This window comes from Acinonyx jubatus, chromosome D3 (assembly GCF_027475565.1).
Source record: "Acinonyx jubatus isolate Ajub_Pintada_27869175 chromosome D3, VMU_Ajub_asm_v1.0, whole genome shotgun sequence".
In the NCBI taxonomy this organism is placed as follows: Eukaryota; Metazoa; Chordata; class Mammalia; order Carnivora; family Felidae; genus Acinonyx; species Acinonyx jubatus.
The window spans coordinates 19756810-19771752 of NC_069392.1; the positions used below are offsets into that span (position 1 = coordinate 19756810).

The 14943-nt window shown below is 51.0% G+C and overlaps 3 protein-coding genes, 1 long non-coding RNA gene and 2 gene segments (V, D, J or C); 1 reads left to right on the forward strand and 5 right to left on the reverse strand.

The window, feature by feature from the left end:
• Positions 1–14943, reverse strand: part of LOC106988627 (immunoglobulin lambda-1 light chain-like) — a 308524-nt gene that overhangs the window by 120690 nt on the left and 172891 nt on the right. The window lies entirely within an intron of this gene.
• The window catches only part of LOC128312485 (immunoglobulin lambda-1 light chain-like), a 442895-nt gene that overhangs the window by 97363 nt on the left and 330589 nt on the right, over positions 1–14943 (reverse strand). The gene's annotated exons all lie outside the window — the stretch shown is intronic.
• Positions 1–14943, reverse strand: part of LOC106988621 (immunoglobulin lambda-1 light chain-like) — a 505411-nt gene that overhangs the window by 83934 nt on the left and 406534 nt on the right. The gene's annotated exons all lie outside the window — the stretch shown is intronic.
• The window catches only part of LOC106988734 (immunoglobulin lambda variable 5-39-like), a 603934-nt gene that overhangs the window by 69825 nt on the left and 519166 nt on the right, over positions 1–14943 (reverse strand).
• Positions 1–14943, forward strand: part of LOC113595120 (uncharacterized) — a 251930-nt gene that overhangs the window by 56107 nt on the left and 180880 nt on the right. For all 3 annotated transcript variants that reach the window (XR_008291857.1, XR_008291856.1, XR_003415578.2), the window contains exon 5: positions 13634–13740. This is a non-coding gene — a long non-coding RNA (uncharacterized LOC113595120). The remainder of the gene's footprint in view (positions 1–13633; positions 13741–14943) is intronic.
• LOC128312487 (immunoglobulin lambda variable 3-9-like) lies at positions 3576–4582 on the reverse strand. The segment is given in 2 exon segments: positions 3576–4060; positions 4438–4582. Coding segments are annotated over 2 exon segments (516 nt in total).

The window sequence follows — 14943 nt, forward strand, 5'->3', positions numbered from 1 at the left end:
CAGAGCCACCACACAGGGTCAGCCTCAGGGTGGGGGTGAATCCATGTGGGTCAGACCTGAGCTAAGGGTCGGACCTGCCTGGTGCAGGTGATGGGATTTGGGGCAATGGGAGGACAGTGGTGCCAGGAGAAAGTCCCCAGGTAGGATCCAAGATGGTGGCTGCATTTCTTCCACAGTTTGTGCAAAATCTAAGGATGGAAGAGCCCGGGGCAGTAGGGGCCTTGTCCCCTCTTCACAAAGCATCTGGCAGTCCTTCAGGATGTGGGGACGCCTCACCGAGGAAAGCAGGGTAGGCATGGCCCCTGTGGCCCATGCAGGCTGCCTGTATCCAAGGAGAAGAGGAGTTCCTGCAGGACTGTGCTCTCTGAGACAGCTGTCTCCCCTCCTGAGTGGCATGTGATTACATCTGGGGCCAATGTGATATTTAATGACACCCTAAATCTTTACTATCAACCATAAAACTCAATAATCCCAATAGTCAGGAGAGCCCCCCAACTCTGTTCATTAGGATAAACACAGACCAGAGGAAGAACCTGCTGGTTTCTCCCACCCTGGAGAGTCAGGCCAGGACCAGGGAGGACACCAATCCTAAGGCCTGACAGCACCTACTGAGAGGGCAGGTGGAAGTGAGATCCAGGCCATGGTGGGAGGGTTTGTGTCCCATCCCCATCCTTCTGTGTCACTGTGAGTCATTCCCTAACATTCCTGCTGCCATGATAGATGATACAGCAATGGCAACCTTGTCCTAGCCCTCGTGGTCCTGGTCATGCCGGGGGGCCATGTCCCTAAGTTGCATCCTCAGAATCAGACCTGGATGGTTGCTCCTATCTGTATATATAACCAGATTGGGGACCTGGCTTGCCTTCTGTGGGTATCAAGATGCATGTTCACGCCTGAGCTTATCTTTGGAGCAGGGGATCCTCGGCCTCCCCAGGGCCACTGACATGGAGGGAGGTAGCATAAGGCCAAGGGAGGCATGGAGTCTGTAAACCAGGAGAAGAGAGGGGCCTGCAAGAAGAAAGGGAGGCTGAGTTCAGCCCTGAGGTGAGGGAGCAATATGGACAGAGGTGAGGGCATGCACCTGACCCCATGAACCCTGGGTGGGAGAGAGCAGGGTGCCTGTGCCACACACTGTGCCTCCCTGTGGGCCTCTCACCTGTGCTGGGAGCAGCCAGGGAGCAGAGGTAAGGCCACACAGAGTGTGGTCCTGGGAGGATCAGCACCACAGGCACCTGGGAGCTGTTCCATATGCAGATGCCCGGGGCCCCACCCAGACCTGCCGTGCCTGCAGCTGCATCTTGTGAAGACCACCCCCCCCCCCCCTCCTCAGGGGACTGTGTGCTCACTGAGTGTCACAGGCCAGGAGTCTGGGCCACCCTGGAACATCTCACTTCTTCTCCTTGTCTCCCCAGGTCCTACTAGGTCACCTGGTTCTTGGGCTTAGTTGTCCTGCCCTCATCAACTGAGCTTGATACAGATTGTAGACCCTGTAGTGATGTGGAAAAAATGGTTTAGGAACAGACTTTTTCATCAGCCACATGGGTTGTGTGTTGTGAATGGGATGATACCCAGCGGGATCTTGTCTGCTCTGCGCTGGTGATTGAGAGGGCACCATGGCCCCTCCTGTGTCTTTCTGGCAGTGAATCACCAGGAAAAGCAGGGGGCACTGGCTCAATGATTCTGATATCTATCAAGGGGCAGTTGGGTCTCTACCACACACTGGGACAAGCAGAAGTATATATGGATTCAGAAAATCCCCTAAACTTGGACTGTGATTATAGTCATAAATTCACCATAATCCAGTTCAGTAGATGTGATAATGGACCAAATTTCCAGACAAAGGTGGTGTTCCCAACTGGCAGGGATGACGACTAGCTCAGGTATTTGCTGAGGGAAGGGGATATGGGGTCATTAGTGAAGAAGATAATTATAGACACCACTCTGACCACAGGTAGTGGCAGAAATGAGAACAATTCAAGGAACAAGTGTTTCTTCCTGATGTTGATATGAATCTGTTTGGATACATAGCAATCATATGCCTTTCTTTTGTTCTCCTGTCTCATCCCATTGTCATCTACCATCAGATGTGTTCATAATAGTTAACTTTCTATCTCAAGATGAAGTTATAGGGTATCATTTCATCTGGGACAAAAATAAATATCAGTGGTAGACAATAAGGTATTTTGTATCCTCTGTGGGGAAGGGCTGAGCATGTTTGTAATTATTCACTGGGTGGTTTCACATAGTAGGTGGAAGCATGGCTGCCAATATTCTCTTTATTTGCAGACTGTGGTTTCTGGGGATGTGGGTAGATTTCATGTGGATGAGGGGGGACTCTGGTGGTTTATTAAGTGACAGCACTGACAGCTCAACTGTATTTCACAAAATTGTTTTCTGTCTATATTTCTGGGTAGGATGGGTATAAAGAGAGGTTCTTGGGGTGCCTGGGTGGCTCAGTCGGTTGGGTGTCTGACTTCAGCTCATGATCTCATGGCTTCTGAGTTCAAGCCCCGCATCGGTCTCTGTGCTGACATCTCAGAGCCTGGAGCCTGCTTCAGATTCTGTGTCTCCTTCCCTCTCTGCCCTTCCCCTGCTCGTGCTCTGTCTGACTCCTTCAAAATTAAATAAACATTAAAAAAAAAAAGGAGAGGTTCTTATGCCCAACTTGGGGGTAGAAGTGAGGCAGCACCCATTTTGTGTCTCACTCTTGTGATTGTGTATCTTCTGGTCACTTTGTAAGAGGGAGCAACTTCTCCACATCCCTCATTCACCATCAGGTTGGATGTGACTTGCGAACTGTCCATCAGAACCTAGGGCACATAGTGTGTCTGCATCTTTTCTCATTGTATCAAAATATAAGAAACAATTTGATCTCTGGGGATTTGACATGCACATTGGAGAATTGGGGGAGAAACCCTAGATGTGGGTATATAGTGACCTCTTAATGTCCCTGAGGGCCCTGTCAGGGATGCCCACCAGCCCGGATTGGGTTTCTGCAATCAGACTCTGAGACAGAGAAGTGCATGTGCGGAAACCTGGAAGGAGGAGGGAGGTCAGACTGGGCAGAAAGAAGAGTGACCCACACAGAATGAGATGTCAGATGAGGCCTCAATCCTTCAGGGAGCTCTAAAGCTGGGACCTTTCAGACATTTGAACCTGAGGTAGGGCCTTGGGACCTTGGATTCAGGGCGTCTCTCAATGGAACCTCTCTGAGAAGGGCAAAAATCTGGGGAGGCAGTTGTCTGAACCAAGAGCACTTCCCAGCCAGGAGGACCCCTTGTGAGCTGTCAGGGGCTCTAGGCAGAGGTGGGTGCATGTGTGAGCCCAGGAGGGGGGTGACACCACAGTGGGTAATGCACTTGTCTGCTCCACTCAGAGTCCCCAGCTGGCATGGTGGCAGGGCTTTAGGAGTTCAGCTGAGCTGGAAATGTCTGGGTTCTAATACTGTCCATTATGTGAGGGAGTAGCCCATGACCACCATATGGAAATGCAGGGATAATGAGCAGTGGATGGATGTTTCTGTTTGTCCTTCCAGCCAGTCCCTTTGCTCTCACACACAGTCTGGCCCAGACAATCTCAGGATCTACAAATCAACCACCTGAAGGGTGGGTGCATAGGGAGGTCTGGGGACCTTGGGTCTGGACACCTCTGTCAGATCTTCTGCATTGCTTTGTGCACAGGCCTTCTGGAGCTAGAGGAAAGTGTAACACAAATGGGGAAGGGGTTTTCGTCTCACTTCCCCCTCTGCCTGTGTCACCGTGAGCATCACTACTGCTGTCCCACACCTGGCAGTAGTAGTCAGCCTCATCTTCGGCCCGGGCCCCGCTGATGGTCAAGGTGGCCATGTTCCCCGAGTTGGTGCCAGAGAATCGGTCAGGGATCCCTGAGGGCCGTTTGCTGTCCTCATAGATAATCAGCATGGGGGCCTGGCCTGACTTCTGCTGGTACCAGTAAGCATCTTTATTTCCAATGTTGTTTCCTCCACATGTGATCCTGGCCATCTGTCCCAGGTTCACTAACACTGATGGGGGCTGAGTCAGCTCATAGGAAGCCACAGAACCTGCAAGAGAGAAAAGAGGTTTCAGCTGTGGATCTCATCTCAGGAGACCCTCACCTACCTGGCCTGAGCTCCAGGGATCTGGGCCCCCTGTTTCCACCCTCTAATCATTTCAGCCCCTGAGGCCAATAGGCCTGGCTGGTGTATGGAGCTTTTGAACAAAGGGGTCCATTTTCATTTTTCTCCGGGCAGGTGTAGTGCCTCAGGGTCACACAGAGCCAGTGAGGATTTGGGGAGATTACACCCCTCCAGTCTCTCATCCTGCAGCAGGGTCATAACCATCCTTCCCCCAACAAGCAGCCCCCTGCTGAGCTCAGAGTCAGGGCCTGGATTGCCCCAGATCCCTGGGTCTGCAGTGGGTCTGAGCCTGGGTGCAGCACCTGTGCAGTGAGCGAGGAGGCCGAGGAGGAGAGGGGTCCAGGCCATGGTGGAGGCACTCTGATTCTGCTACCAAGGCCCAAGACTGGGCAAAGTCTCTCTTATCCCCTTGCTGGAGAGACCTGCTGGTTATGCAAATCAGCCAGGGCTCAGGGGCTGCTGCTGAGGAGCTTTGTGGTTTCAGAGAAGGGCTCAGCCCCAAGGGGCCAGAGAAGGGAGGGACAGCCCTGCAGACCCACCCTCAGCCCAGGGAATTCTGACTTACACTCTGGTCGCATAGGCTGGGTCCATACTCCATCTCTCTCCGTGTCCTGACCTCGCTCCTGGGGTGGCTTGTCCTGGCTGGGCTCAGAGGTGGCGTTTGTTTGCATTTTCTGAACTCATGAGCACGTTTCCTCTGCAGGCAGTATAAGGTGGCTTAGGTCAGTGTGGTTCCTAAGTTATATCTCTGTTGAGGAACACTAGAACCCAAACCGAATTCCTCCCTTGCCAAGTACACATGGATTTTTAAGGAGCCATTGAGGTATTGTAGGTTTCTGTCCCGAGGACAGGTTATCGATCCTATGCCTCAGTACTCTGAGGGTGTGCTCAGTGCCAGGGACAGACCCAGCTTTAGCAAGGTTTGACAGTGGCTGAGTTTAGCAGGAATGGGTCGGGCTGGAGAGGCATGAGGTACTGGACCTGTGCCAGAGACAGAGACAAATCTACAAGGCACAGAACTGAGAGACAGCGAGTCAGAATTTTACATCAGAGTCAGAGGTGGTGCTGTGGAAACGACATCTTTCCCACAGGTCTCAGGTCCTGGTGAGCAGCCCTCCCCCCTTGTTAGAACCCCTGATACCTGGAGCCTCCCTGTGTGCAGGTGGCTTTGCTGGGTGATCTCTGCTGCCCTCTGGTGGTGGCTCCACACTGGCTGCTGGAGGCGCGGGGAAGTCCTTTGCCCCGCTGGAGATTCAGAACCCACAGCTCAGAGTAGGATTCCCTGATTGATGCACTGCTGTCCCCAGGGGAGGAACCGCTCTTCTCTACATGGCCCCTGCCACTCTCAAGGCCAGACTTCAGGAGATGAGAGTATCCATGAAAATAGGAACAGGCCAATGGGAGGAGCAGGTAAGGCCCATCTGAGGTTTTACTGCTCACATCTCTGGGGAGGTGGGTGGTCATGGGTGTGGCTCTGGGCCTTGCAGGAGGTGACACAGGACTCGGGGACTGCCTCTTGCTAGTGCTGTCAGCTGGTGCACCAAATAGGGCCATGGTGGCTGGTGTTCCAAGGACAGAGACAGGAGAACACACACTCAACAAACATTTATTCAGACCCACTTCGGTCTGGCCGACTTTCCATCCTGGGAAATCTCTACGAAGAAGGCACAGTTTCTTTCCCAGAATTTCCGTGCTGTGGGAGGGGCGGCGTAGTGGACACACTTGTTTTGGTGACACAGCAGACGTCTCTACCGCCTTCTACCTACGTCTTGTGTTCTACATTCATTTGAAAGCCAAGCCATTGCTATTCCCATGTCCCTCTGGGCCAGGATGGGCCCTGTTGCTCAGCACTGGCCAATGGATATGTCATTCAGCTGGGGATCTGTTTGGGGACTTTCGCTGTCATGAAGTAAGGAAAGAGATCAGATTTGTGGAGTGCCTTTCCTCTTGAGCACGGGTGTGACAGCTGGAGCTGCAGCAGGCACCTGTCTATTGTCAGCAAGAAAGAAAAGCAAAGCTCTGTAGCTGGGCTGTTGGGACAAAAAATGAACATAGTTGGGAATTCTTGGAATTGGTGAGTGTCTGGAGAAGAGCCATCTGACTCCAGACTTTGTTGGGAGGGGATTTGTCTGTTCCTGCCTCTGATTATCATGTGTTTGTTTTACATGAAAATGTTATTGACCATAGGGAAATGATTACCACCAATCAGTGAATTAATAAAATAATGGCAGGGAGAAAACCATTCAGTAGTAGGCCATTAAGATGGAGATCAGAAGAAATGACAGGGAGGTGCTGTGTGGTCCTCTCTGCAGAGGTGACCTTGGAGCTGCTGTCAGGATGGGAAGAAGGAACATGTGGCGGGCGTGTGTTTGGGGACAACAGGGTCAGTCCCTGCGGGGAACATTCCTGTTTGTCTGAGGGGGAAGGAGGTGTGAGAATCTAAGGTGTCTGTGATTTAAAACTCATTCAGTTTCAAGGTAATATTTTCTTATAAGTTAAAATTTTCAGGGCTTGAGTGATGTGTTGCCAGAATTCATTTTGCTGTTTGTTTCTCTTTTTGATGACATGACTCACAGGAGTGATTCCTATGTGAATTCCTGAGCAAACTGAAGGGGAAGCAAGGCTTTTTGTAGCTGCCAGTCAGAGGCTTAACTGCTGGGTCATCTCCTTAGCATCTGACAGTGACCACATTGCAGTGGCTGCACCTTTCATCTCCCTTCAGTTTCTGACTCCTGTGCCAGGTGCGTGTATTTAGCATGACATCAAATTCCTGTGAGGCTGCAATGCATCCCTTAATATTATAGATTTATGCACGTGCACATATAGGAATATCATGAATGTGTGAGTAAATATATACTAAATGTCTCTGCTGTCTCTTTGTATGTAGGTGTGTGTGTTTATATACATATGTTTTTTTCTAGAGGCTCCGAACCCTGAATTGGATACTAGATTGTACTTGATGGGATCCTTGGTTGGGCAGGAGACACAATGGTCCATTTTATCAACAGTGATGAGGTGGGGGTGGTTGCCACAATGAGCAGCAGAATCAAATTAGTAATCAGAATTATTTGACCGAGTTCATTGATGTCGGCCAGTTGATCATGGTGTTCCTAGAACTGAAATAGATGAGCAGCCTACCAATTTCCATTTCATCTGTATAAACAGAAAGCTTCATTTGGAAAACACTTTAGGTTGATACTGAGCCTTATACAGACTGTATGCTCTTTATTACCCCATGACCTGAGTTGCCTGAATGGACTGGGTGTTATCTGACCAGTCATGCCATGACTTGGGCATTCTCAAGAGCTCTCCATCTCTTCCATTAACTGGAAGAGGCTAGTAGGAGATCAGGCTTCACTAGGTCCTCAAGTCACAGGTGAGTTGCATGAGAAAATGGTCGCATAGGCTGGGTCCATACTCCATCCCAGTGCCCATGACCCCAACCTTGCTGCATTGTCTTTTCTCTATTGCCTACAACTATGGTCTTGTGGGGCCATATTATGAGTGGTGACATAGAGAAGAACACTTAGGGCTGGTTCACAGAGGTTTCTTTATGATGTGTGGCCACCCCGATAGTTAACAATGTTAGTACTACAGCCCCAGATAGGGACTTGCTTTCTTTGCCTGCCATTTTCTGCCCAGATGATTCTCCATGGACTCACGGAATGCTTAAGCAACTGTTGTCATATTCCACATGCAGCTTTTTCCCAAGGCACTCATTTCACATCAAATGAAGCGGTGCAACACGCTCGTGCCCATGAATTCACTGATCAGGCCATGTTCTTCAACATTCTGAAGCATCCGGCTCGAATGAACAGACTAGCAGCCTCTTGAAGACTCAGTTGCTCTGGCAGCCACATGGCAACCCCTTCCAGGACACGTTCTTTGCTCTAAACACATGTGCGCTATGTGGCACTGTTTCTCCCATAGCTGGCATTCATGCGTCCAGGAATCAGGGACTGTAATTGGGAGCATTTCCCCACTGATAAACCTGGAGACCTGCTGCCAAGCTACTGCTCCCTGTTCCCATGATCCTACACTCACTGCCCTAGAGGTCTTGGTGCTAAAGAAGAAATGCTTCCATCCAGAGACACAGCACTGATTCTTCAACTGAAAGCTGAGACTTCCCCTTGTCACCTCGAGCTTGTCATGTGTCTATGGATGTCTCTCTGTGTGTCCTTCCAACCTGTTCTTCCATCCCCAACAAATACCCTAGCCAGGAAAACCTGACAGCTTCATCCTGCCTCCTGCACATGCACTCCTCACCTACAGGGTGCAGAGCCTGCCTGGGCAGTTGGGTTGGAAGAGAGGTCTGGGCATCTCAGATCTGGAGACCTGGGCCAGACCTACTGAATTCTTTGTCCACATTCCTCCTGAGGCTGAAGGAGAGTGTGACATAGATGGGGAAGTAGTTTGTGTCTCACTTCCCCCTCTGCCTGTGTCACTGTGAGCATCACCACTGCTGTCTCTTGACTGACAGTAATAGTCAGCTTCATCTTCAGGCTGGACCCTGCACGGATCAGGTGAAGAAAGAAATATTGCCATATAAGAGAATGAGAGGGGGCTTCAAAGTTTACTGACTCCTCAAGCCAACTCTGTCATAATTATGTTGTCTTCAGTTGTTGGGGAAAATATGTAATAAACATCTTAATGTATAAGTGAGGTTGAAAAAATATTATCATAAAAATTGCTGTGTTGCGGGCACTGTGAAAGGGAAGAACAGAATATTCCAGTCCCCTCTCCCTTTCTTGAGGGACGTAAGTGGAGGCACAGGTGAGGGTGCAGGTGGGAGGAACTTCCAGGAAGGAGGAGGAGCTGTGTCTGACAGCTCAGGGAAGGGAAGGGGAAATGTGTGATCACAGGGAGGTCCAGTGTTTGTGGACAAAGTGCTTTAGGTCCGTTAAAGTGTGCTGGGGTATGTGTTGGTGGTGGGCAAAGTGCCTCTACCTGTATTAGAGGAATAGGCGATGTCTCCATGAGCAGGACCCAACACACATACACCCTGAAGAATGTGTACTTGAAAGTGAAGGATGACACTGTAGGCCAATGACAAATAACCTGAAGGTCTCAGGTCCGGGTTGCTAACCCCCCTTGTCTGTTAAAAGCCGTAATGGCCAGACTCTCCCATCTGCAGGTGGCTTTGGCAGGTGATCTCTGTTGCCCCCCTGGTGGCCACTCCACACTGACTGCTGGAGGTGCTGGGGCCTCCCTTGTAAAGTGGAGATTCTTTTTTTTTTTTTTTCAATATATGAAATTTATTGTCAAATTGGCTTCCATACAACACCCAGTGCTCATCCCAAAAGGTGCCCTCCTCAATACCCATCACCCACCCTCCCCTCCCTCCCACCCCCCATCAACCCTCAGTTTGTTCTCAGTAAAGTGGAGATTCTTAACCTACAGCTCAGATGCTGAGTCTTGCTCCATGGACTGCTGCCCCAGGGAGGAATGACTTTTCTATGCATGGCTCCTGCCTGCCTCACGTCCTGGCATGAGGTGCCCAGATTATTCATGAAAACACGAACAGGCTCATTTTGTGGAAGAGGGCACAGGTTTCACTGAGGCATCCCTGTACCTGTCTCTAAGGTGGTGGGAGGTCATGCATGTGGTGTCACAGCTTAGCACTGTGGGACACAGGCTTCAGGGAATCATTATTATTGGTGCCAAGTATGGATTCAAGCCTGATGTGTGTGGGGCGAAAGGTGACTGGGGACTAATGCTTCAAAGACAGAGACAGGACAGCATCCACAGAGCAGACATTTATTCAGACCCATATTATTCTGGCACACATTACATCCTGGGAATTTTGCATGAACAAAACACACAGTTCCTTCTGAAGCAGTTATTCTGGAGCTGCTCTAGAGATGTACAGAAAGAAGAAACAAGCAGTGAGATGTGTACGGGAAGAGCACAGTAGTGTCCTTGGGGAAAGGTATAAAGGATCTGAAAGAACAGGAAAAACCTGAGGGACCTGGGATTCCAACCCAGTTCAGGGCCTGTGTGGACTTTTCTCCTAAGGTGAGCATTCTGGGCACAGAAAGTGTGGTCAGGTGTGGTAAGAGGCAGTTTCTAGGTAATAAGTCAGGATCTCTTGGGGCACCTGGGTGGCTCAGTCAGTTAGGCCCGACTTCGGCTCATGTCATGATCTCACAGTCTGTGAGTTCGAGGCCAGCGCCAGGCTCTGTGCTGACAGCTCAGTCTGCTTCGGATTCTGTGTCTCCCTCTTTCTCTCTGCCCCTCCCCTGCTCATGCTCTGTCTCTGTCTCAAAAATAAATTTAAAAAACATAAAAAAAAAAAAGTCAGGATCTCTTGGCAGCTGCTGGGCACTGGAGGGGCCTCCAGGAGGAAACTGCTGGGGCGGGCACAAGTTTGACATGGGTGGGTTCAGACCAGCCCTGGGTTCTCCTTAAGTCACCCAGGGGCTGAGGCCATTCAGAGGAGTGGTTACTAGTCCTTTCCTCCCCCCAACCCCTTATCAACTGTAGCCACAGGGATTAAGGTGCTTCATGTGTATGTGTTCCTGGCCCCCTGTCTGAGGTCCCATGTGGATGACCTGTCACTGCTTTCCCCAACACCCACAGACTGGATGGCACGAGCAGGGACATGAGCGAGGGGTGCACCTGACAGGGAGGGGAGGCCAGGAGAGGACCACCGATCCCCAGTCCCTGAAGAGGCAGAGAGAAGAGTGGAGGCTGGCAGGTGCAAGGCAGCAATAGTCACCTGCACCAGGTGAGGAAGGCCACCCAGGCCGAGAGAGGATGAGGGTCGACCTCAGCCAGAATGTTCTGGGTCCTGAAGAAGACAGCTTGGTCCTCTCAGTCTGTCAGGCATCTGTGGGGGACGCTGTTGCACTTGGCCATGGGACTGGGGAACCTAAGAACCTCCCTAAGGTGCTAGCGATTTCTTTGTCCTGTTGATGAGAAATCCTATGGTGAGAATCTCCAGATTATAATCGTCTAGAGTGACCTTTTCAGGATCCTTTAACCTGAAAAATTCCTGGAAATATTATTTTAGTCTTAGGAACTCCCACAAAAAATTGTCTTTCTAGTTTTCCAGGTCCATAAGCAAGTCGCAGATGAATAATGCAAGTATACTTACCATGCTTTTCTAGGACACAATGATTCTCTGTCCTGTGTCTCCCCATCCCCACGGAGGTATCGCTGTGATTTAGAAAGGAGTGGGAATAGGGGAAGCTTCTGTTTTTCCTTCTTTAAAATTTTTTTAAGTTTATTTATTTTGAGAGAGGGAGAGAGAGAGAACGAGCAGGGGAGGGGCAGAGAGACAGGGAGAGAGAAATCCATGCAGGCTCCCCACCATCAGCGTGGAGCTCCATTCATGGTTTGAACTCACAAACTGCAAGATCATGACATTAGCCAAAATCAAGAGTCAGACGCTTAACGGGCTGAGTCACCCAGATGCCCCTGCTCTTCCTTCTTAATAAATTCATCATCTGTCATTTTGATTTCATGCAATTGCTCTAAAAGTCAATTTCAAAACCACAAGCCAAAGAATCTTGAAGAGAAATTCAGTGCATGATACAACTTTATTGACGTCTTGGAAAAGATCTTTATCCTGGAATGACAGGTGATGTCCAATTGCAGATGTGGACCCTGCAGGGTCAGCACAGGGGTGGTGTGAGGCCATGTGGGTCCCACCTGAGCTAAGGGTTAGACCTGCCTGGTGCAGGTGATGGGATTTGGGGCAGTGGGAGGACAGTGGGGCCAGGAGAGAGTCCCCACATGGGACCTAAGTGGGTATCTGCATTTCTTCCACAGTTTCTGTAAAAACTAAGGAGGGAAGAGCCTGGGGCAATAGAGGCCTGGTTCCCTCTTCACAAAGCCTCAGACAGTCCTTCAGGATGTGGGGACACCTCATCCAGGAAATCAGGGGAGGCACAGCCCCTGGGGCCCATCCAGGCTGGCTGTACCCAAGGGAAGAGGAATTTCCGCAGGACTGTGCTGTCTGAGACAACTGTGTCCTCTCTTTTGTGACATGTGATTACATCTGGGGCCCATGTAATGTATGATGACACCCTAAAGCCTCATTATATAGTATAATATGTCAGTACAGTCCCCACAAGTCAGTATAGCTCTCTACTGTTCGGTATGATATACAGATACTGAGGACAGAGAACCTGCTGGAGTCTCCCACTGTGCAGGGGCTGGGCCAGGACCAGGGAAGGCTCCTGACCCTAAGGCCTGACCTACACCTGCCCAGAGAGCCAATGCGAGTAAATGCCAGGCCAGGGATGGCAGGTTTGTGTCTCGCTTCCTCATTTATCTGTGTCACAACGAATTACTACCAGTTGTCCCCTGTCATGGGAAATGGCACAGAAATGGTCAGCCTTGTCCTGGCACAGGGTTTGTCTGATTCTCAGGGTGGCCATGTCCCCAAGTAGGATCCTCAGAATTAGTCAGGGATTCCTAAGGGTCCTTCACTGTCTTTATATATATCTGGCTTGGGGTCCTGGCTTGGCTTCTGCTGGTTCCAAGATGCAGATTCATGCATGAGCTTATCTAGAGAGCAGGGGGTCCTGGATCTGGCCAGGGCTACTGACATGGGCAGGGTCTGGCTCAGGTTGTAAGAGGCACAGAGCCTGTATGAGAGGAGAGGAGAGGGGCCTGAAGGAAGTAAGGTCCATTCCCTCTAAGGTTTTCTGAGCTGACTCAGAGTTTGGGGCAGACCCAGCTCCGGTCCTATGGAGGCCAAGTGTGTGGGCTGAGGCTGGGACAACACCTCTTCAGAGAGTGAAGAGAAGGAGAGGGGTCTAGGCCATGAAGAAGATGTCCCAGAGCTGTGCCTCCTGAGACTCCACAGATGGGGCAGGGTCCCCCGGCCCTGTTATTCTACAAAGGCATTGCCTGCCTAGGTCTAAAATCAGACGAGCCTGCTCTGGCCACCCGAGGAGGCAGCTGAGGCTGTCAGAAGACAGAGAATCCAGAGGAACAGAGAGGAGTGTTCTTACCCCAAGCCCACACCCTCAGCCCCACAACCTGCTCTCCTAGGCCAAAGGAAATCCTATACAACTTCGGGAGCTCCATGGAGGGCTCTGCCATGGCTTGTGACCTGTAGTGGTCACCACTAGCTCAGCTTCTGCTGGCCTCTGAGCCCTCTCTTCTCTGCCCAGCATCAGTTCAGAAGGGGCATCTCCTCCCATGGGGCAGGGAGGCCTGCAGTTTATAGGACCATGGAGTGAGCCAGGCGAGGCTGAGATTCCGTATTCTGCAGACTCTTGGTGCCAGACCCCCTTCTGTCCATTCCTCGGTGTCTGTGGAAGCTGGGTCCTGGGGTCGGGACCACATGGAGCTGAGTGCAGGGCACACCTGGGGAGGAGCCTGGGAGCAGGGACAAGTCCTGACTGCTACACTGACTGAGCTCCAGACTGAGTACTGTTCATCCTCCCAACCTGAAGATCACTCATGGTGAATATTTTACAAGGAGCTGACAGGTGCCTATACTCAGCCCGCTGGCCCACACATTATGATGTTTCTCATTCCCAGGAGCCTGAGAGGCAGGGATAGTTCAGGTCCCCATTGCGTGGATGACATCATGATCCTCCATATGGGCACCTCTGTGCCGTCCCAGAGAGCAGCATGTCAGAACTCCGGTAATTTCTCCTTTGTGTCTTGTACACGGAATGTGTATAGACTAAGACCTATTTTCTCCTCTTGCGTGTGGTTTTCTGGACCCCAGACTCTGTCGCTGACAGCCTCTGACTAGTGCTTGGCATAGAACTGGGCACATAGCAGGGGCTCAACACTGTTGGAGGAATGCGCCAACACCAACCATAACCTCCGAGTCTAAACATGAGCGTCATGGTTATAGTCATGTGCCTTACTTCCCCCTCACAGACACATGAGGTAATAAGTAATGTGACTAATTAACTAACAAGCTAACTAATCATGTAATAGAAGCAACGATTGTTAGTGAATAGGAGAATAGGCTGAATCAGACATGGTGTGCTCACTGAGGAGAGAGGGGAGGAGAAAGCATGTGGGGTCCAGGTGATGGGTCAGGACACAGTCTCTAAGCACACACAGAGGTGGGCTCCTTCCCTGCCGGAGGGGCTGGAGGAAGGCTGGGTGGGGCTGACCCTGCTCCTGCCTGAATGGAGCTGCAGACTTTCCCTGGGCACGTGGAAGTGACTAGCAGGAGGAGGCCCCGGGTCTGAGTGCCTGTCTGGTCCCAAAGAACGTTCTGCAGTGTCTGGTGGGAGTTACCTGCATGCACAGTGTATATTCAGTCAGCGTGTCAGGGCCTGATTTCCGGCACCATCTTCCCTCACAGGACTGAACTAAGTATGAGGAGGAGTATTAATTAGATCCTAGTCTTGGTGTAAAGAGTGTTGCAACGGGGAGTATGCAGGGTCCTGAGGGAATATTCAGCACAGGACTGTCACTCAGTCCTTGGGCCTGGCTGGACACCCTGAGGAAGTACTTTGAATTGAGAGGGAAGCATGATTTGCTGGTAACAGCTAAGCATGGATACCCAAGCATCTTGTGCAGCGAGCGATGGGGGGCAGGAAACCAGGTGGAGTATGTATGGGGTGGCAGAAAGGGGTTTATTAGAAGGCATGAAGATCTTTGATGGCTTGAGGCCCGGGCTTCTTCAGGGCTCCAGAGCTGGGGGTTATGACAGCGTTAGACTTTCTCTGAAGCCTAGACATGTTCAGAGAGGTCAGGCTGCCAGAGTTGGAGCCTGGGGTCTCCCGAGGTGTGATTCCTGACTCCACCCTTGGCCATGTGGGGCTGTGCCAGGAACTGTTAGTAGCAGGAGACACAGTTACATCCCCAGTGTCCCTGCTACTTGC